At 43.1% G+C, this 22,056-nt stretch overlaps 1 protein-coding gene across 2 annotated transcripts in view; it reads left to right on the forward strand.

Moving 5' to 3' along the window:
- The window catches only part of RALYL (RALY RNA binding protein like), a 666,364-nt gene that overhangs the window by 328,451 nt on the left and 315,857 nt on the right, over positions 1 to 22,056 (forward strand). For both annotated transcript variants that reach the window (XM_029591573.1, XM_029591574.1), the window contains exon 3: positions 20,023 to 20,070. In XM_029591573.1, the coding sequence (XP_029447433.1) occupies positions 20,023 to 20,070 (48 nt within the window). The remainder of the gene's footprint in view (positions 1 to 20,022; positions 20,071 to 22,056) is intronic.

Raw genomic sequence — 22,056 nt, forward strand, 5'->3', positions numbered from 1 at the left:
TTCTCTGTACCTTCTCCATCGCAATTATATCTTTTTTGAGATGCGGCGACTATAATTGTACACAGTATTTAAGGTTCGGTCTCACCATGCAACGATACAGAGGCATTATGACATTTTCCGTTTTATTCAACATTCCCTTTCTAATAATTCCCAACATTCTGTTTGCTTTTTTGACTGCCGCAGCACACTGAACCGACAATTTCAATGTGTTATCCACTATGATGCCTAGATCTATTTCTTGGGTTGTAGCACCTAATATGGAACCCAACATTGTGTAATTATAGCATGGGTTATTTTTCCCTATATGCATCACCTTGCACTTATCCACATTAAATTTCATCTGCCATTTGGATGCCCAATTTTCCAGTCTCACAAGGTCTTCCTGCAATTTATTACAATCTGCTTGTGATTTAACTACTCTAAACAATTTTGTGTCATCTGCAAATTTGATTATCTCACTCGTCATATTTCCTTCCAGATCATTTATAAATATATTGAAAAGTAAGGGTCCCAATACAGATCCCTGAGGCACTCCACTGTCCACTAGGAGTGTGAATCGTGTGATCGATCGTCTTAACGATCGATTTTGGCTGGGAGGGGGGAGGGAAATCTGATCGTCGTGTTTTGTTTTGTTTTTTTAAATCGTTAAAAATCGTAAATCGTGGGAGGGCGGGAAAACCGGCACACCAAAACAACCCTAAAACCCACCCCGACCCTTTAAAACAAATCCCCCATCCTCCTGAACCCCCCCAAAATGTTTTAAATTACCTGGGGTTCAGTGGGGGGGTCCCGGCGCAATCTCCCGCTCTCTGGCCATGGCTGCGTTAAGAGAAATGGCGCCGGTGGCCCTTTGCCCTTATCATGTGACAGGGCAAAGGTAGCGCCGGCGCCATTTTGGTTCCTGGCTCCCGACGTCACGCGTGCAGGAGATCACTCCCAGACCCCCGCTGGATCCCCAGGGACTTTTGGCCAGCTTGGGGGGGCGCCCGTATGACATAGTGAGGGCAAAGGTAGCGCCGGCGCCATTTTGAATATTGGCAATACGGCCCACGTGCAGGAGGTTGCTCCCGGACCCCTGCTGGACTTTTGGCAAGTCTTGTGGGGGTCAGGAGGCCCCCCCAAGCTGGCCAAAAGTCCCTAGGGTTCCAGCAGGGGTCCGGGAGCGATCTCCTGCACGTGTGACGTCGGAAGCCAGGAACCAAAATGGCGCCGGCGCTACCTTTGCCCTGTCCATGATAAGGGCAAAGGGCCACCGGGCCATTTCTCTTAAAGCAGCCGTGGCCAGAGAGCAGGAGATCGTGCCACGACCCCCCTCCCACTGGACCCCAGGTAATTTAAAACATTTTGGGGGGGTTCAGGAGGGTGGGGGATTTGTTTTAAAGGGTCGGGGTGGGTTTTAGGGTTGCTTTGGTGTGCCTGTTTTCCCGCCCTCCCCCAAATAATTCCCATGCCCTATTTAACGTTACAATACAAATGCCCCTGACGATAAATCGGGGGCATTTGTATTGTATCGTGCACTCTAACGATTTTGGACGATTTTAAAATTATCTGACGATAATTTTAATCGTTCAAAAACGATTCACATCCCTACTGTCCACTCCCTTCCACTGAGAAAATTGTCCATTTAATCCTACTCTCTGTTTCCTGTCTTTTAGCCAGTTTGCAATCCACGAAAGGACATCGCCACCTTGACTTTTTACTTTTCCTAGAAGCCTCTCATGAGGAACTTTGTCAAACGCCTTCTGAAAATCCAAGTATACTACATCTACCGGTTCACCTTTATCCACATGTACCTCAAAGAAATCTGAGATCAGCAAACAAGGGCCTGCTGACAATCCCAAATGTAAAGTTCGCACACTTAACCGAGGACAGAGATAGGGCAGTGTCAATTGCAGGCCTGAAATTATGGAATTCCTTACCAGTAGAATTGCGACTCCAGACTGATATAAAAAAATTTAAGGCAGAATTAAAAACCTGGCTTTTCAAATGTGCTTACTCTGAAAGTAACTAGAATGTCAATGCTTTGATTTATCTTATGATGTGATATGTTATTTAATGCTAATTTTAATGAAGATTAATATAAGCAATTATTTTAGTATATATTCTTTAATGTAATTTTAGCATTGAATTTTAGTACTTATTTAAAGATGGCATCGGCCATCCAGTGCTCCCTCCATGTGACAGGGGCCAGCCAATGGCACGGATACCCTGTCACATGGTAAGAGCAAATGCCATCGGCGCCATTTTTATTAGTGGCAGCTGACTGCCCCGGAGCGGGAGATTGCTCCCGGGACCCTCACTGGACCACCAGGTACCTGTAAAATGTTTTTGGGGGGGTCGGGAGGGTGGGGGAAGCTAAGGGATTAGTTTTAAAGGGTCGGGTGGGTTTTTTGTTTATCGGCTCAGGCGCAGCCGATAAACAAAACCACAATCAGGCCAGACGAAAAAAAAAAAACACGATGTGAATCCGAACCGGAATCCGAAACGATTCCGGTTCCGATTCACATCTCTACTAATTACTAGTAATCTTTAACTTCTCACTCAAATCATCTACAAAAGGATTGAAGGATGGCCAACCAATCGCCCATTTTTAACAAGGTTTCAGAGAAACTACAAAACAGTGAGCCTGACAGTACCAGGAAAAATGGTAAATGTTATTCTGAAAAATAAAATTACAGCCAACTGGATAGATACAGACTAATAAAGCAGAGCCAACATAGATTTAGCAAAGGGAAGTCTTGTTTTACAAATCTGTTAGATGTTTTTAAAGAGGTTAAGAAATATTGGACAAGGGTGAGTCAGTTATTATAATATATGTGGATTTTCTGAAGGTGTTTGTCAAAGTCCCTCATAACAGATTTATTAGGAAATGAAGAGTCATGAGTTAGGAGGCAGTGTCCTATTGTTGACTGGTAACTGGCTTAAGTTTAAGAAACAGAGTGTAGGATGGAATGGCCATTTCTCTCAATGAAAGAAGGTAAATAGTGGAGTATCTCCAGGTGCGAACCTGGTGCGAACAAATCTACGCCCAATTTTATAACATGCGCATGCTGCAGCGCGCATGCGCATGTTACGCATGTTACACATGTATATTACGGGGGTTACGCGTGTATATTACGCGCTTAACACTTTGAAAATTTGCCCCTATATTTTTAAATGATTTCAAAAAGGGAATGAGGAATGTGTTGATTACGTTTACAGATAAGACAAAATTGTTCAAAGTTGCCAGCTCACTAGCCGATTATGAGGAATTATGAGAATAGGGGACTGGGCCATCTAAATGGCAGATAAAATTTAATGTGGAACAGTCCAAAGTGATGCATATAGGGAAGAATAATCCAAGCTATAGGTACACGATGCTGAGTTCCATATTAGGTATCACCACCCAAGAAAGTGATTCTTGAATCATTGTGGAAAATATTTTGAAATCCTCGACCCAGTTTGCGGCATCAGTTAAAAAAGCAAACAGAATGTTAGACATTATTAGGAAAGGAATGGAATATAAAATGGAGGATATCATAATGCCTCTGTATCAATCCATAGTGTGTCTATACCTTGAGAATTGTGTTCTGTTCTGCTTGCCCCCATTTAAAAAAAAGGGGGCAAATGATGAAAAAAAAGGAAAACCAAATGATAAAAGGGATGGAGCAGCTCCCCTATGAGGTAAGGCTAAATAGATTAGGGCTCTTTAGCCTTGACAAGAAACAGCTGAGAGGAGATATGATAGAATTATTCAAAAATATGTGTAGGTGGAATGGATAAAGGGATATGGTTATTTTCCCTTTCAAATAGTACTAGGACTAGGGAGTCACTCCTTGAAGCTAATAGGTAGCACATGTAAAACAAATGGAGGTAAGTATTTTTCACTTATTGTAGCATTAAACTATGGAATTTGTTGCCAGAGGATATACTGAAGGCAGTTTTTGTAGCTGGATTCAGAAAGGGTTTGGACAAACACCTGGAGGAAAAGTACATAAACCATTATTAGCCATATAGACTTTGACAAGTCACTGCTTATCCATGATTATGAGCTACAAGGATTGGTTCCATTTGGAATCCATCTGGGTACTTGTGACTTGGATTGATCACTGTTGGAGACAGAATGCTCAGCATGATGGACCATTGTTCTACTTGAAGCAGGCGTAACTTGTGCGCGACGCCTCGGCATCCCCCGGCACAGGCCGCAGTGCCGGGACCGCCCTCCCGGCCCACCTCCGAACCGTTGCCACACCCCTGGACCCGCCACGGACCGCCCCCTGACCCCAGTCATGCCCCCCGACACGCCCCCCTCCCGACCCTTTTACAAAGCTCCGGGACTTACGCGCGTCCCGGGGCTTTGCGCGCACCGGCGGCCTATTGAAAATAGGCACGCCGGCGTGCGAGTGCCCTCCGCGCATAAATCCGGTAGGATTTACGCGCACAGGGCTTTTAAAATCTAGCCCTATGTATACTATCAACTCTGTTGTCTGAAACAACAAGGATTGAATTTGCATCCCTCAGAGGCACTGAAACCATACATCGCTGATACCTATTAAACACTTTCTCCTCGCTCTCTCCAAATAACTTCAAAAGGGTACTGAACGTACATCTTAACTCACAACCTTTCTCACTGACCTCTGACTCCCTCCCCAACCCTACCCCCAACCAGCTCCCCTTCCAGCTTCCTCTCCTCACTTTGTACCAATTACATCAGCAAGCCCACTCATTATATTTCTTACTCCCAGCCACCATCAAAAAAGTAACACCTCAATTGCCAAAGTCTGGTTGGAAAAATCAAGAATGATGCAAGATCCAGGGCAGCATGATTTTATCAAAGGAAAACTGGGTCAGATAAGTTTGATCAATTCCTTTGATTGGATAGCCAGAGAATTAGATTAGGGACATATTCTGGATGTGATGTACTTGGAGTTCGGAAAAGCCTTTAATAATACATACACAGGAGGCTACCAAGGGGGTAGACTAAAATAGAAATTAGTTAAGTAAAAGCCAACAGAGGGTGATAGTACATAGAATTCACTCAGAAGAGAGAAGGGTGATTAGTGAAGGGCCTCAGGTATCTGTTCTGGGACTGGCTCTGTTCAAGGTGTTTATAAGAGACATTGGAGAGAATTTTGAAGATAAGAAAAAAAAATCTTTTTTTCCAGATAGTACTAGGGGTGTACAAGGGTAAAAAATGTATTTTGTTTTGTTTTTTGGGAGGGGTTCTCCCATGAATTTTGGTTTGTTTAATGTTTCATTCATTTCTTTCATTTAAAAAAAAAAAAAGAAAAATGAAAAAAAGAAAGACACAGGGTTTCCCAAGGCCTTCTGTCCCCACCACTCATCCCTTCCACCCAGAAAAATGTTGATTCCAGGATCCTTTCCTGCACCACCTCACCTGGTCTGGGAGAGATCGCTGTCCCAGACCCAGGCTCAACACCAAGGTCCAGCATGGAGGCTCTGTCCCAATGCCAGAGCCTCAGCCTAAGGCCAGACTCAGTACTAGATTCTGACCTGGAGGCTGGATCCCAATGCCTGGGACTCAGTTTAGAACAAGGCCTGGACTCAGGCCTGACATCAACACCCAGCCTGGAGGCTGGATCCTGACAACTGGGCCTTGGCCTCTCCCAAGACCCAGACCCAAGACAGGGGCCCGGTTATTCGCTGGGGACCTGTCAGAGTAAACTAACTCTGGTGCATCCCCAGAAGATGACTTTATTTCAAGAAGAATAAAGAAGAATGAACATTAAAGACTTCAGACTCCGAGGTCTGGGCATGGCCCTCCAGGCCTGGGCTGGGCCCTAGTGTTAGGCTTGGGATTGGGCTGAGGCCCTGGCATTGGGACCCAGCCTCCAGACCAGGTCCTAATATTGGGCCTGAGTCCAGGCTCTTGCTTGGGTTGAGGCCCAGATGTCGGGATCCAGCCTCCAGATGTCGGGATCCCTCCATCAGATCCCCTCTATCCATCAGATCCAGCCATCGGTTCTCCCCCAGCATCAGATCACTAATGGATCAGGTTTGTGAGGCTTGGGAAATTTCCCAAATCCAGCAAAAGTTTTCGGACCCAGACATAGGCCGATACCCAAGTTTTGGGCTTGGGTGTAGGCTACTGCCCCTGTATCATGCCCCAAACTATACTTAGGCGAGGCCCTGTCCTCAGGCTTAAATCTATGTCTTGGCACTGGCATCACGCACAGGCATTGGCAGTGGTCCTTGCTTTGGCCTATTCCCTAGGCGAGAACCCAGCCTCAGGCCTAGGTCTGATGGGTAACAGTTTTTTCTTTTCAGGGCCCCACAAAAGAAACAAATTAGCCCTATTTGTTTAGTTTTTCTAATTCATTTCAATCAAATGTACATCCCTAGATAACATTAAGATCTGCAACACTGTGGGCACCCTTGAGGAATTAGAGAGAATGAGACATGATCTAAGAAAGTTCAATGAGCTCAATTTCTGGGTAGTTAAGATTCAATGCAAAAAACATGCGATCATGACTGGTGTTCAGAAATTGAAGGGAACAGTACATGATGGGGAGTAAGATACTATGGGCCAGATTTTAAAATCTATGCCTGATTTTATAACATGCATGTGCAGCCGCGCGCATGTTATAAAATCCAGGGTCGGCACGCGCAAGGGGGTGCACGATTGTGCGCGCCGAGCCGCGCAGCCTTCCTCTTTCCTCCGAGGCCGCTCCGAAATCAGAGCAGCCTCGGAGGTAACTTTCCTTCCGCCCCCTCCCCCCCACCTTCCTCTCCCTTCCCCTACCTAACCCGCCCCCCCCAGCCCTACCTAAAAACCCCCTTTACCTTTAATTTTTAAGTTGCATCTGCCTCCGGGCAGGCATAGGTTGCGCATGCCGGTGACGGCCGGCCCGTGATCCCAGGCACAGAGGCAAATAGCTGCTGTGCCTGGAGGCTTCAGCCCCGCCCCCTGCCCTGCCCCCGTAACATCCTGCCCACACCCTGCCCCCTTTTTCAAGCCCCAGGACATATGCAAGTCCCGGGGATTGCGCGCGTCGCCGAGCCTATGCAAAATATGCTCGGCGCGCGCAGGAGGCTTTTAAAAGAGTTACGTGCATATATTATGCGCGTAACCCTTGTAAAATCCGCCCCAGGTGTACTAATCAGAAGAAAAACCTGTGCATGATCATATCAGATGATCTTGAATTAGCCAATCCGCATAATAAAGAGATGTTAGGATATATAGGGGAAGCATAACCCATTAAAAAAAGAGAGAAGACAGGTCATTGCTGAGACCTTCTCTAGAATAGTGTGTCCAGGTCAGGAAGCAATATGTAAAATGGTTATAGTAGACTGGAGATGATCCAGTGTAAGGCTAGAAACATGGTGCAGGGTCTACACCAAAAGACATATGAGATACATATTTGATACATATGAGATGTATATTAAGGATCTATGTATTTATGTATTCATAAAGAAGAGGAGAAACAGTGGATTAGACATTCAAATATAGCAAAGATTTATATTGCACAAGAAGTAATCCTTTGTTAGAGGAAAGAATGCTTTAGTACAAGAGGTCACCATATGAGGCTTCAAGTTGGTAGATTCTAGGGTTGTATATGGGAAAAATAGTTTTATGTTATTATGTCATTATATTTTGGATTTATGATGTTTTTCCATATATATTGTTTTTGTTTCATTTTAGCATATACTATGAGGCCAATATCCAAAAGCACTTATCCAAATACATTTTGAGTTATCTGGATAAATGCTTATATTAAAATTTTCTAGTGTTTATCCAGCTAAATTTTACTATGATAAATAATTATCTGGCTATAATCCAGCCAATTAAGAGGCATTTCTAGGGCAGAGTCAAGTTAGCCAAATAAGTTATCTAGCTAACTCCGATATTTGGAGTTAGCCAAATAACTCAGTCAAATAACTGTAGATGTTGGCACAAACAGGGATAAATTATTTGGGAATATAGCCAGCTAAGTGCAGATTCAGGGGGAAAATAACAAAGACTGCTTTGAGGGCCTCCCAGCTTGAATCCCCATCCCCCACCCCTACCGGGAGGTAGAACCTGTCTTTCCCCCAAAGACCTCCAAAATAAATGTAAAGGTATTAAGCCTATAGGCCTGAAATCCCCTCCCCTCTCCCTCTGGAATCATTGAATAGTCACAAATTTATGTTGTGAAATCCATCCTTCCCCATCCCAGTTAACCCACCCCACATCTTCACCTGAAACCTTCTGTATTTCTAAATGTAACCAAGGGCTGGAAAGAAGGCCCAGTTCCTGGCACATTCACCTTTGCTCTGACAGCTATGCAGATCATATAAGCTACCAGCATTGCTGTCAAAGTAATACTTTGACAGTAATGTTGGTAGAGTATACCTCCCCCAATTTCTGCCACCCATCCTCTATTCACCATAATGCTGACCAATTTGCCCTCCAGGGCCTCCCTCCCTATACTCCCACTCCCCCCCCCCCCCCCTACCCCACACCAGTCCTATCCTTCCCATTTTCTCAGTACCTTCAAAATGTTAATCTTGAGACCAGATCACAGTATTCTGCACTGGCCTGGTGCTTATGGTCCCTATCTGTCATTGTATTGTTTCTTCCTATGTTTTATGCTTGATGCATACATGATACTCTGCTAATTACATAAATTAATTTCTAGCATATTATCATTATATTGTCTAACTGTCTCTAATGTTTAATTCTTCAATAGAAATATTAACTCACTCAATCTAAAAAAATGGTGGCAGCCTATCAGTGCCCATGCCTGCAACTGCTCGTCACATTGACCTGTTTGTTCCATTTTTTTATTTGAATTACATGGAATCACAGGTATTTATATGATAAAAAAAAACAACAAATATATCATCTATTGTTTTGGCAGTCCTATATGCATTGCATCTTATTATATTGTTATGCACAGCTTGTACAATAAAGTAGTCACTGTCATGCAATATTAGAGGTTCAAATGAATATGAATGAACATTTGTCATGAAATAGGTTTTTAGGTGTTTTAGTTTGCATGAAATTAGCAGTTAAGATGAAATGCTATTTCAAGTCAAATTTGTCATATGACAGAGATACTTCACATTAGCAGCCGTCTTGGAAGTTATCATTGTGCCATTGCTAAACTGTAAAGTGTTTTCATCGAAAGACTGATACATGAAAGCTATACAACATAATGGGTCTCAGGCAATTGTCAACCTCAGCCGTATCAGTCCTGACATCCACTTTTGCCTGTCAGATTCTTCAGCACCAGAGAACGCAGGAAGGTGATGCCTGAACTGTGTGGTTCAATATAAACTGTGTGGTTGTCAGTGTTAAAAGCAGAAGCGGGAGAACATTTCAACACCAGGAGAGGAAGTAAAAGAAAATATTTTCAGAACAGGAAACAACAAACCAAAAAGCATATGCCATTGATGTCTGCCAAGGAAGGGAAGGATTGGCATCAGAAACTACCTAGACCAACCCTGGCATATTCATTTCATTGTTGGACTGTGTAAAGCTTTTTTTTTTTTTAAATACTAAGAACATAAATCTTGCCTTACGGGGTCAAACCGGGGATCCATCAAGCCCAGTGGTCAATTCAAGTCACAAGTACCTGGCAGGATCCCAAACAGCAGATAGATCCCATGCTGCTAATATCCAGAAATAGGTAGTAGCTTTTCCCACAATATTTTATTAAAACTACAACTTTTGCTCTGTCGAAAGATGCTGCAACAGTAGCTGTAGAATGATGGGATGGGAGCATCCACACAAACATGGACACATTTTTATTAAAGCAAAAATGGATTCATGAGCTCGAAAGAAACTGCTAGTGTACACAAAGTTAATTGAAATAGAAGCAGGTAAGACTTGAAAGACTGTCAGATGAAAATGCAATCCATTAATGATCCACTGGAAAACTGATATAACTGCTCTGAAGAAACACCTGACGGAGTTCCTGATTTAAATCAAACAATTCCACAAAAATGAATGCTAATTAGGAAAAAATAAACTCATGTTTTCCCTTTAATTTTTCACTGCAGCTTGTGAAATATTTTGCTATTGGCATGATTGTAAATGGAATAAAATAGATAAAGAGCCAAAAATTCCCACGTTATACAAAAATATCACAAAAAAAGTGAAAATCAACGTAAATTCACAACTAATTTGTCCAACCAATATTATTCACTTTTTAAAAATGTTTTTATTATTTTAATTTGGATTCAAAACAATGTATTATATATTTTATCAGGTACCGCATCAGCAAGCCTGTCAGCGTATCTCTATATATGATAGGAGACCGCCCGGACTATTCAATCATTTGCAGTGTATTTCGGAGTTGGTATTGCCTCCTTACAAAATATCTTTAACTCAAAAAACCACTTTGAAAATATTAATGATTTTTAGCAATCTCCACAAAGATAATGCTTAAAAATATAAATATCCAAAAATGTTCATCTCAATAGGCTTCACAACGGCCGAGGTTTCAAGCTCACGCTTCATCAGGAGTCTTATTTATATCTTCTGTTGCTGGATATTTGTTATACCTTATGGATCCTTAACACATATATGTTCCAACATGGGATGGCATATCTCCCCCTTCTTTTCCTTTGGGAAACTATTTTATACATCCATCACCCATTCCTTGAAGAAATATTTCTTAATGTTGTCCTTTGATTCTCATTGCATGACCTTTTGTTCTAGATCTTCCTTTCCAATGAAAAATGTTTGGTACTTGTGAACTATTCAACCTTTGAGGTACTTAATAGGAGAATTTTTAAATGTCCCCCTTCGGTTTTCCCCACAGATCTTTTGTACCAAATTTTCAAAAGGAAAGTATGTGGATACTTTCCCTCTGAAAACTGTCACGAGTGCAAAGTACTTGTAGAGTTTTGCACCTGATTTTTGTGTGTCATATGACAGAGATACTTCACATCAGCAGCCGTCTTGGAAGTTATCATTGTGCCATTGCTAAACTGTAAAGTGTTTTCATCGAAAGACTGATACATGAAAGCTATACAGCATAATGGGTCTCAGGCAATTGTCAACCTCAGCCGTATCAGTCCTGACAACCACTTTTGCATAGATTTGAAAGTATAATCTACATGTGTTATTGTCTGATCTTGCCCAAAACACACTCCCTAAATGTGTTATAAAGCAGTACACATCCTTTTCAGCACTTTTTGGGGGGGGCAGGAGGAATTTTCAAAGCTAACATTCTACCGGGATAAAAAGGGTTTTACATACTGAATGCCTTTGAAAATTGTCCCCTCTATATCTTTAATGTACTCCCCTCCCCATTCTCTCTTCTATGATATACATATTAGATTCTTAAGTCTCATCCCACAGGGCTTTTGGTGTATACCCTGCACCATTATAGTAGCTAATAACTGGACAGCTTTCCTTTTGTTTATATCCTTTTAGAGGACTGGTCTACAGAACTGGACACAGTTCTCCAAGGATGGACAAGCATTATGGAGTGAATTTTCAAAACTGTGTTTTATGCACATAAATGACTATTCTACAATATCCCAGAGCTTTGTGCATGTAAAGGTATGGGCACAACCCAATTTTACACATACTTTTAGGCACTCTGGAGAGGTGCTCTGCGGCAGAACAGGTAGAGTTGAGATTTACACTCAGGATGGATACTTTAAAATAAACAAACAATATGAAGCAACTACCTCTCCTAAATTAATCACAAACAAAGGAGAGAGGAGATTCAACTCACTCAATAAATCTAACAAATCAAGTATCGACGAACTTGTTACCCAACAATTAATTACCCGGCAAATGACAATATCATCAAGATTGTTGCTCTGGTATTGTAATCTGCAGCCTCTCGCCACGCAATGGGCCGCAGACTGTTGTCAGCTTACAGAGCTTCTTTTATTGTAATCATTTACTGTCATTTGTCCACCCACCAAATACCTTTATTCAAAAAACAGTCCTATAACCATGTTAATCTTTTTCAATAGTTTAAACTTTTACAGAACGGAACGTTCTTTAAATATCAAGTTCAACAAAATTGAATACTTAGCCATAAATTTTTCATCGAGCAGCTACAATGCTTTGCTGGTCAATTTAAACGTCCCAACATGTTTCGACTGAAATATCAGTCTTCTTCAGGGGAATTGTGATATCTCGAATCAGGCCAAAATATTCCGTGTACCCTAAAAATTAAAAACCATAAATTAAAACCACTCAAAGCAGACCACACAGCCAAAATCCTAGTATAAACTATAATCCATTGTTTAAGAGCGTAGAATTGTGGGAATTGGAGTTCATTGGGTTTAGAGGATCCGGATTTCCGGTTGTCAGAACTAGTGGGATGCGCTTAAATTTAGAGTGAACACGGCTGCAGAGATCAACTAGGACGCTGAGGCGCCATTTTCGAATCCCTAGTGAGACCTGTAAACTTGGTCCGGGTAGGTGGAGTATATCTCCTGACGCTTAAACAATGTCCTGCCCTAGCTTGGACTGTTCTTCGTGCTCCCTAGGTGGAGCCAGCACACTTCCTGTGCCTGGCCCTTTAAATCCAGTAAAGAGGCGCGCGCCGGTGCCTAAGAAGCAGGCAGGAAGCTGTGCAGGACTGCGGACAGTGTGGAGAGAGCAGGGCTAGCCTGGACATAGGCCCTGATGTCGGCAGCGGCTCCAGCCGCTGCAGGGAACCCCGGGGGCGGCTCCAGCCACCGGATGGAACCAGGGCTTGCGTCGGGGGTAGTCCCTGCCCCGCGGGGAGAGGCAGGAAGGCCGCGGCTCCGGCCGCGGAGGAGATGATGATCCGGGGCGGCCTCTGGGCCGCATGGGGCAGGCGAGACCGTGGCTCCAGCTGCTCAGGAGGTCCGACAGCGGTGTCCCTGCCGTGTCGGGTGAAGAAGGCAGCATGGTAAGTGAGTCTGCTCGCGGGGAAACCCACGGGCAGCACAGTTCATAACAACCATTTTGAAAATACTTACGTGAGTGCTTGGAATTCTGAGTTTCCGAAACCTCCACCAGTTCACCCAGTCCTTCTCCTATTCATCTGGACTTTCTAGCACTTCAGTCTGAGACCCCCTAAGTTATCCAACCCTCTTACCCAAAATCTGCAGACAATAGACAAGTATGATTTCACTTGCTTGAGTCAAGTAGCAGGTGGAAAAGTGTACAAACACATTCACTATTATATACATGTATGTCTCTTACAAAATAGCATTTACTTCTGATTCCCATCTTGGAATCTATCTAGACTGCCCCTTTTTTCCCCCAGTAAAACATATGCATGAAACCAAAAAAACTCTCAGGGGTTCTAAAATGGCATATACAAGTGTACATGCAATTTGTGCATTATTATTTCTTTAATTTGGTTGACAGACTTTCAATACAGTGTCATCAATGTATGTGCATTTTACTTGTATGTATATGCTAATTCCCATATTAATTTTAAATGTATTTCCTAGTAACTTCATTGTGTGTGTGTGTGTCTCCTGGTCTTTCTACTTTTCAAAAGAGTAAACAACGAGTGATTAATGTTTACTCGTTCCATTCCACTAATTATTTTATAGACCTCTATCATAGCTGCCTCTTCACCAAGCTGAAGAGTCCTAACCTCTTTAGCCTTTCTTCATAGGGGAATTGTTCGATCCCCAAACAAATAACTTTGACCTATAAAATGAATAAACAAACTGAATTGTTTTTTTTTTTTGCTTCTACACATGCCTAATAAATAAAATAGGTGGGTATAGCATAAATATTTGGTAATGGTAATAAATGCACAATAAATATAATAGTTGGTTTTAACAGGGTCCAAATGAAAAAAATATTCATGGGAGATCGATAGAGCGAATGGGTGGATTTCTGGATGGGTAAATATCTGTCGCTTGAGTTATAGGCCTGGATTGACTAATGCTGCAAGGCTTAGTGAATCCCGACGCTAACGGGGGTGGGGGGGGCGATCCTGCGCTAGCTGGCAGCGATCGCATCGCCGCGGTGCGATCGCTGCCGGCTTCACACCGAATAACTACACCATAAAAGGTGTAGTTATTCGGTGCAAAATAGGCAGCGAAAATGCTCCTTACCTTTTCGCTGTCAGCGCCGACTTCACGGAGTCGGCCCCGGTGACGGCCCGACACCTCCTCTTCCGGGGCTGACTCTGCCCCGATGCAGCTAGTGCAGGCCTGCGCTAAGCTTTCCAGCTATCGCACGCTTGCACTGGTAGCGCAAGCGTGCGATAGCCTTAGAAAATAAGGCCCATAGCTTGCCCCAAAGACTGTTTCAAAGTCCGAAGCTGAGAAGATCTGGAGTCAGCCCAGTGTTGATGGTAAAGAGTTCCAAAGGGTTGGTACTTATCCGAGAAAGATTTTGTTCCTGGTACTAATGAAGAACATTTTCTTGGGGGCTGGCATGTCTGGTATTGCCCAGTGATTTCATTTAGAAGAAATCACATCCTTACTTTTTGATGCAAAGCAAATATAAATCTGTAAGTATTTTTGTATTTGTGATGTGCACACACTGACAGATTTTAAAAGGGAAAATCCATGGAGACTTTCCCATTTAAAATAAGTCTCCAAGAATATGGATACACAGTAAGACAGAATGTCTGATAGCTTCCACAATACATGCTGTGCAATGTTTAAGTATGTTCTATTGGAATTTATAGTATATGCTTTATTATTTCGAGTTGCAACTGTAACCCCCCCAGTGTCCCTGTCCTACATGGGTCTCTTACTTCCAGGGCCTGGATTCTTTGTTTGGGGGGGGGGGGGGATTACTTCCAAGGTCCTGCGGGCTGACCCTTTGTACCTTTGTTCACATCCCTGGGAGAGGGGAATCTATATGTCACAATGTGTGCTAAGTCTGCCAAATGAAACCACTGGAGCCAATGAGTTAGCGTCAAAAAATAAGGACTTTACTGTTGAAATTTGGTGAAGAATGGCACATCAACTTAATCCCCTGCACCACAGAGTAGTTTCCTTTTACAATGTCTTTCCTCAATCTGTGCAGAAATCTCTGGCACCAAAACCAAGGAAACTTCTACCCTCCAGGGCTTGGAAAAGTAGAGTCCCCAGATGGGCATGATATCCCTTAGATGGGCAGGAAATCCCTTCCAAACTGTCAAAAAATAAAAAAGATACTGTTTCTGCACAGATACATTCTCTCTCTCTCTCCAGGGTATGAAGATTCCAGATGGGAGTCCTCAGTGACCTTAAAGCTTTTTTATTCACAGTTAGTTGGTCTTCTAGGGTTTTTAATATTTCTTTACGGATCCCAGGTGGGTGGAATCCAAGCTAGAACAGCAGCTTCACTTGTCCTTAGATGGGAAGGAAGAGGGGTAGCCAAACTTTCCTCTAAGATCTTCAAAACCAAGGTATTAGCCCAAAAATGCTGAAAACATTGGATTTGGATCTCTGCAGTGGGTCACCACCTCAAGAGCAAGTCTTCCCTATCCCTGGGTGTCACCACCTCAAGAGCAGATCTTCCCTATCCTGGGTGTCCCGGACATGGGGTTCCCCGTATTTTGAATCCAAGAAAGGTCCAGGTGTCTCTCAGGGCTCCTACAAATTAAAGTCTTTAAGCCCAAAATTGTGGGGGTTGGGTGTTTGGCTTCCCTGACTGATGGCACGCCACCTCAGAAGGTCAACATCTGTCCCATGTCTAAAACCTACTCGTAGCGTAAAGAAACTGTTTTGCTCCGACCGCAGCAAGTTTTAGCAAGCAAACATACTTCCTGTCTATAGCTAACAGGAAGTCTGCAAGGAACATATCTAGGGCAAAAGCTTTGCAGCAAAAGCTTTGCAGCACCAGCTTAGTTTATGACCTACTAGCATGTATGTGGTTTTTCACACCTAGATAGCTCAGTACCATTGCCTCATGACCAGCTAATGACCTCCCCCCTCCCTGCCTGAAGATTGACCGTTTGCACCTCTCTGCACCCACGTAGTAAAAGGTCAGCATAAACATTTATGTGGAAATATTGTAGCAGTAAACATGTGACGTATGTATCATATCAAATGCTATGAGATCATTTACAATAAAAGAGCAGCCTTCCCAAAAGCCTGGGAGAGCACGCTTCACCCTGAAGACCGTCTGAGGTGTTTTCATTGCGACACAAAATATTCCCGGGATACAGCTCTTACCCACCAGGGAGTGGAAAAGAAAAAGCAGGTTTCAGGCCCAACTCACAGAGAACCAGCAGTTTGCTGGAGCCCTGGAGCAGGCCCAAAACTCCAACCTTAAGCAAGACCTCCAGACATCTCCTAAATCTCCAAAATTCAAGCTACACTGCCCTCTGAGCTCTCTGCAGAGAGCTGCTATAAAACCTCTGAAAGAAGTCAGCTGTTCCAGACCCCTCAGAGGGAGAGGCTGTGTATGAATGGTGCCTCCCCTTAATTACTAACTTACACTGCCCCTCTGAACATGAATTACTCAGGACGTATTGGTAATGTGACCAGTCCTGTTACACAGCATAGTGCATTTTACGCTGTACAGTGCACAATGTTTCAAAAACAGTTCTCATCAATGAACCTTTTGTTTGAAAATACATTCACTTGTTTAACTAAATTGAAATTGCTTTGGAAGTGCTCAAGTGTGTTTTGGTGACTCTAGTTTCTGTTTTTCTCTCTCTCTTTCTCTATCCTTTCCCTGACATCTCCTTCAGACTTCTCACAACATTTTCTGTTCTAGCAGTTCCATATCCTCCATTAGTAAGCCCGAATGCATCCTGTTAGCTGAGCCCTTGAAATAGAATGCACACTTAAAAAGATAACACACAGTGGGCCGGATTTTGAAAAGGTTACGCGCGTAACCGGTCTTACGCGCGCCGGGCCTATTTTAAAAAGGCCCGGCCAAGCACGTAAAACCCCGGCACTCGTGTAAGTCCTGGGGCTTGCAAAAAAGGGGTGGGGAGGGGGTGGGGTGTGGGCGGTCCGTGGACAGGGCGGGGCCAGAGGCTCCAGGCACAGCGGCCGGCATGCGCAACTTACTTCATCCCCAGGGCTGAAGTAAGTTGTGAAACAGAACCGAAAAAAAGGAAAATGTAGGGGAGAAAGGGTGGGGGAGGTAGGGGAAGGGAAGGGAAGTTGGGGTGGGGGGAAGGGAAGGGGGGAAGGCAGCGTGGCTCGATGCATGCAAGGTGCACAATCGTGCACCCCCTTGCACTCGCCGACCCAGGATTTTAGAACATGCGCGCGCCTGCTCGCGCATGTTATAAAATCGGGCATGCATGTGTGCGCGCCAAGTAACGCGCGCACATGTTCGCCCGCGCTCAACCTTTTAAAATCTACTCCAGTGTCTGAAGCAGGTGTTGAATTTTAGGACTTAGCACAGGGCTTCCCAAAACCTCTCCGGATAATTTGCAGCCAGCTGGGTTTTCAGAATATTCACAATAAATATGCAGGAGATACATTTTTTCATACTTTGGAGACCTAGAATATGCAAGTTTATCTCCTGTATATTCAATGTGTATATCCAATAGCTGTGAAGTCACCAGGACAGGTTTGGGAAGCATTACCTTAGCGATTGTGTGCTAAAGAGCACAAGGAGGGAAGTACACACTTGCTAAAGCCGCATTTGCATCTCGCATTCCTTCAGTACCATGTGTGTTCTTCCTAATATAGGCCTGGACTCACTAATGCCGCAAGGCTTAGTGAATCCCGGCGCTAACGGGGGGGGGGGGGGGGCTGAAGCGGGTGGCGGTCCTGCGCTAGCCGGCAGCGATCGCACCGCCACAGTGCGATCGCTGCCGGCATCGTGCAGAATAACTACACCATAAAAGGTGTAGTTATTTGGCATGAAAAAGGCAGCGAAAAGGCTCCTTACCTTTTCGCTGTCAGCGCCGTCTTTGCGGAGTCTGCCCTGGTGACGCCCCGACTCCTCCTCTTCCGGGGCCGACTCCGCCCCGATGCAGCTAGCACAAGCGTGCAATAGCCTTAGAAAATAAGGCCCATAGGAATGTACTGTAAATGCCAGCATATTTTAAGACCAATTAGCATGTTATTTTTTGTGTATGCTAATTAACCTTAGAGGTAGATCTTCAAAAAATACGCGCGTACTTTTGTTCGCGCCACCGGCGCGAACAAAAGTACACCAGATTTTATAAGATACGCGCATAGCCACGTGTATTTTATAAATCCGAGGTCGGCGTGCAAGGCTGCGCAAAATCGGCAGCCTGCGCGCGCCGAGCCACGCAGCCTGCCTCCGTTCCCTCCGAGGCCGCTCCGAAATCGGAGCGGCCTCGGAGGGAACTTTCCTTCCGCGTCCCCCCGGCTTCCCCTCCCTTCCCCTATCAACCCCACCCCCCAGCCCTACCTAAATCCTCCCCCCTACCTTTGTTGGGCAAGTTACACCTGCTTGAAGCATGCGTAACTTGTGCGCGCCGCCCCGGCATCCCCCGGCACAGGCCGCAGTGCCGGGGGACTCAGGACCACCCTCCCGGCCCGCCCTGAACCGTCGCCATGCCCCGGACCCGCCCCAGACCACCCCCCACCCCCCGGACATGCCCTCCTGGACACGCCCCTCCCGCCCCTTTTAGGAAGCCCCGGGACTTACGTGCCTCCCGGGGCTTTGCACGCACCAGCGGCCTATGCAAAATAGGCACGCCGGCGCGCGTAAATCCGGGAGGATTTACGTGCGCAGGGGTTTTAAAATCTACCCCTTAATATGCAGGCTGAGATTTAATGCATTGGTACCTAAATCAGGTTTGGAAATTATCTGGCTCTGTTATTTGCATTTACAATGGATTTAGTGATTATTTGATTTAGATTTCACTTTTTCAGGCATTTCAAAATGGAATACAGTCAGGTACTGTAGGTATTTTCCTATCCCCAGAGGGCTTACAAGCTAATATGGAAATTTACTAAGCCACGATAAGGCTATAGCTTGAGAAAAACAGCATTTATCACATGTAAAACATTGTTTATTGCATGATAGTCATGATATCACACAATATTTTGTTTAAAAATCTGACCCTATTGAAATTGCTGCTTTGCATGTATTTACATGCATAAAATTTACTAATGTATGCAATGCAGTTAATGCATAAATAATCCTATGCCAGAATTCACCATCCTATGTCCTCGAGTGCCACAAACAGGCCAGGTTTTCAGGATATCCACAATAAATATGTATGAAATAGATTTGCATACAATAGAAGCAATGCATGCAAATCTTCCTTATGCATATTCATTGTAGTAATCCTGAAAACCTGGCCTGTTTGTGGGACTAGAGGACTGGAGTTCATCATTGCTGTCCTATGTTAATAAAGTAACACAGCTATCCACAGCCACTTTATTTGCCAAAAAATTAGTTACAACTCAGGAGATAAATATTTGGTAGAAGCATCATGACATTAATACACATTCTGATGCTCCCACCCTGAAATTAAAGGGCACATGGTTCAAAGCTACCCCCTTCCCAACATGTTAAAATCCCCTGCCCCCTTCTGCTTCAAATTGAGGTAGCTCTGCAGTAAAAAAAAAAAAAAAGAAAGAAAATCTTTTAATGCCATGTGGTAACACCCTGCCCCCTTCCCAAAGCAGTTCCTTTTTCAAAATATACTTCCCCCCAACTCAAGGAGGAGTTTTGCGAAACAAGTTATTAAAAGTTTTTATTTTACATTTTTTACTGTGGGGCCACTTCGACGGGTGGGGGGTGGACAGGGGTTTGCATAGACCCCCAGAGGGTATTTTGGCACATTGGGGGATAGAACAATTGCTGTCCCTTTTAGAAGATGATGGTCCCATACGAAGGGGACCACCATAGTGCTTTTTCACCCTTTCTCTGTGATATTTTTGCTCACGGAATTTTTCTGCGAGAAAAAATATCACAATGAATGCACTGCAATATTTTTTCATGGGAAAGGCAGAATATTGCAGGAACTCCACACCATGGTAAAATATTGTGGCTTGAAAATCTCCCTGTAAATTTGTATCAGAGGTATTGGAAGGTGAAGTGATTTGCCCAAAGTCACAAGGAATGGCAGTGGGATTTGAACCTTGGTTTCCAGCCCATTGCTCTAACTCTAGGCTACTCATCCACCATTAAGCTATGATTTTTGCATGTGAATCTCAGTTACTGCTATAATGCCCTTTATTTTCTTTCCACAGCAGTTATGACTTTGATTATGATTATTACCGAGATGATTTCTACAATCGGTATGTAAATATTTCTATTTTTACTTCCTTGACTCCTCCAGTGTTTATGTTTTAGTACCACCGTTTTGTATCATGCAATCTTTTTAAAACTTATCTCTACTTTATATAATAATCTTATTGTTTACTATTGCCTATTCATAAGTAAATACTAATTATTAGATGGCAATGTATTCTCATACAATACAGCATCAGTATAATACTGAATGAGTATTATGAGTAAACATATAACCCTTTCATGGCATCATCTTCTAAGATAGGATACCTATAATGCATTTCCTTCAATTTGCTGCCTTTTCTTGAGAGACCAAAAACTATAACTTGGTTTCCCATAGTTCTGCCTTCTAGACTTGCCCATTTAGTTTGTTCTTTAACCATCTGACAAAATAAGTCTTCTTATTTTTTCAAACCACAAAGTTATATGGTTGACACTTTCATACATAGAAATACATTTCTAGGTGATTATTTCTTATTTGACTAATTTAACACATATGTGCAGAATGAACCAAATTGTCTTTCAAATACCAGCTTTTATATCAGCTGCTGTCTGGAGTTTTGAATCCATTTGCCCTCCAGGAACCAAAACTAATTTGAGAGAATTGAGCCCTACTTGACACTTTTCTACAGTAAGAGATAGCACCGATCCTAGCACATCTTACCTTATTGAACATTCATAACTTGGTTGCCATTCTGCTTTTTCTGTCTCTTGACAAAGAATTTAGTGCAGTACAAAACAATATGGGTTAGATTTTCAGAATGTTTAAGCGTTTAAAATTGGAAGTTGCTCACGTAAATAGTATGACCATGCACATCTTTGTATTTTCCAAAAGCCTGAAATATATTAGCAGTGTCCCACGTAATTGTGAAAAGAATTAAAGGGGGTGGTCCAGCGTGGGGCTCAGAAGATCATGTACAAGCTGCTATTTTGTTAGTATTGCACGTATTCATTACCAAACACCTCCGTATGTTTTTACAATTGATAATTTAGTCACAGAAGTAAAATTGCTCTTGTCTTTTGTCTTCAGTTTTTTGGGTGGTTGGGGTTATAGTAACATCTAGGAGGGTCTGCATGAACTGGTGGTGGTCTGGGTGAACTGTTGGACTTGTCAGTCCCCCAAGTAGATATTTTTTCATGCACATTCTTTATAAATACATGTTTCCACATATAATTCAGGGTTATTACATGCATATGTTATAATTATTACACACATAAAATATATGTTTATGTTTATTAAACTTTCTTAATCACTTGGTGCACAAGGCTCTAGGCAATGTACATTCAAAAACTGAACGTATAATCAATAAAACAGAGAATAAAAGAAGACATAATAGAATAACAAAATTAAAACATATTAAAAAAACAAAAATATACATTATCAATAAAAATATAAAGTAGAATAACAAAATCTCCATCAGAATAAAAACACAGTGGTAACACCACTGCCACCATCCTGAAGTTACTCTTAGGCCAGTCTAAACAGGTGAGTTTTAAGAAGAGCTTTAAATGGTTTAGTACAAGACAAAATCCATAATTTTAATGGAAGATGATTCTAAAGCTTGGGTACAGCTACTAAAAAAGCCCTTTCTTTTGTCTCATCCAAGCGCACCATTTTAGGTGACGGCACATCCAACAAACCTCTGCCAGCAGATCACAATATTCAGGTCACAATATATAACTATATATGTAAAAGGGCAGAAGCCCATGGAAAGGTATCAAATGTAAGTAAATTAAATACCATCACTGCAACTTTGTACTGTATTTGCCAGTGAATAGGTAACTAATGAAGGCCATATAAAACTGGAGTGATGTGCTCCCTCATGCTCTTATCAGTAATTAAGCATGCTGCAGAATTTTGCAGCAGCTGCAGGGCTCATAATAATGAAGCTGGGGGAACAAAAAGTACAACATTACAAAAGTCAAGTAAAGGCATTTTAAATGCTTGGACTACTGATCAAAAATCAGGTAGCTGTAGAAATGGTTTCAAACCA

This window comes from Rhinatrema bivittatum, chromosome 2 (genome assembly GCF_901001135.1).
Source record: "Rhinatrema bivittatum chromosome 2, aRhiBiv1.1, whole genome shotgun sequence".
Classification (NCBI taxonomy): Eukaryota; Metazoa; Chordata; class Amphibia; order Gymnophiona; family Rhinatrematidae; genus Rhinatrema; species Rhinatrema bivittatum.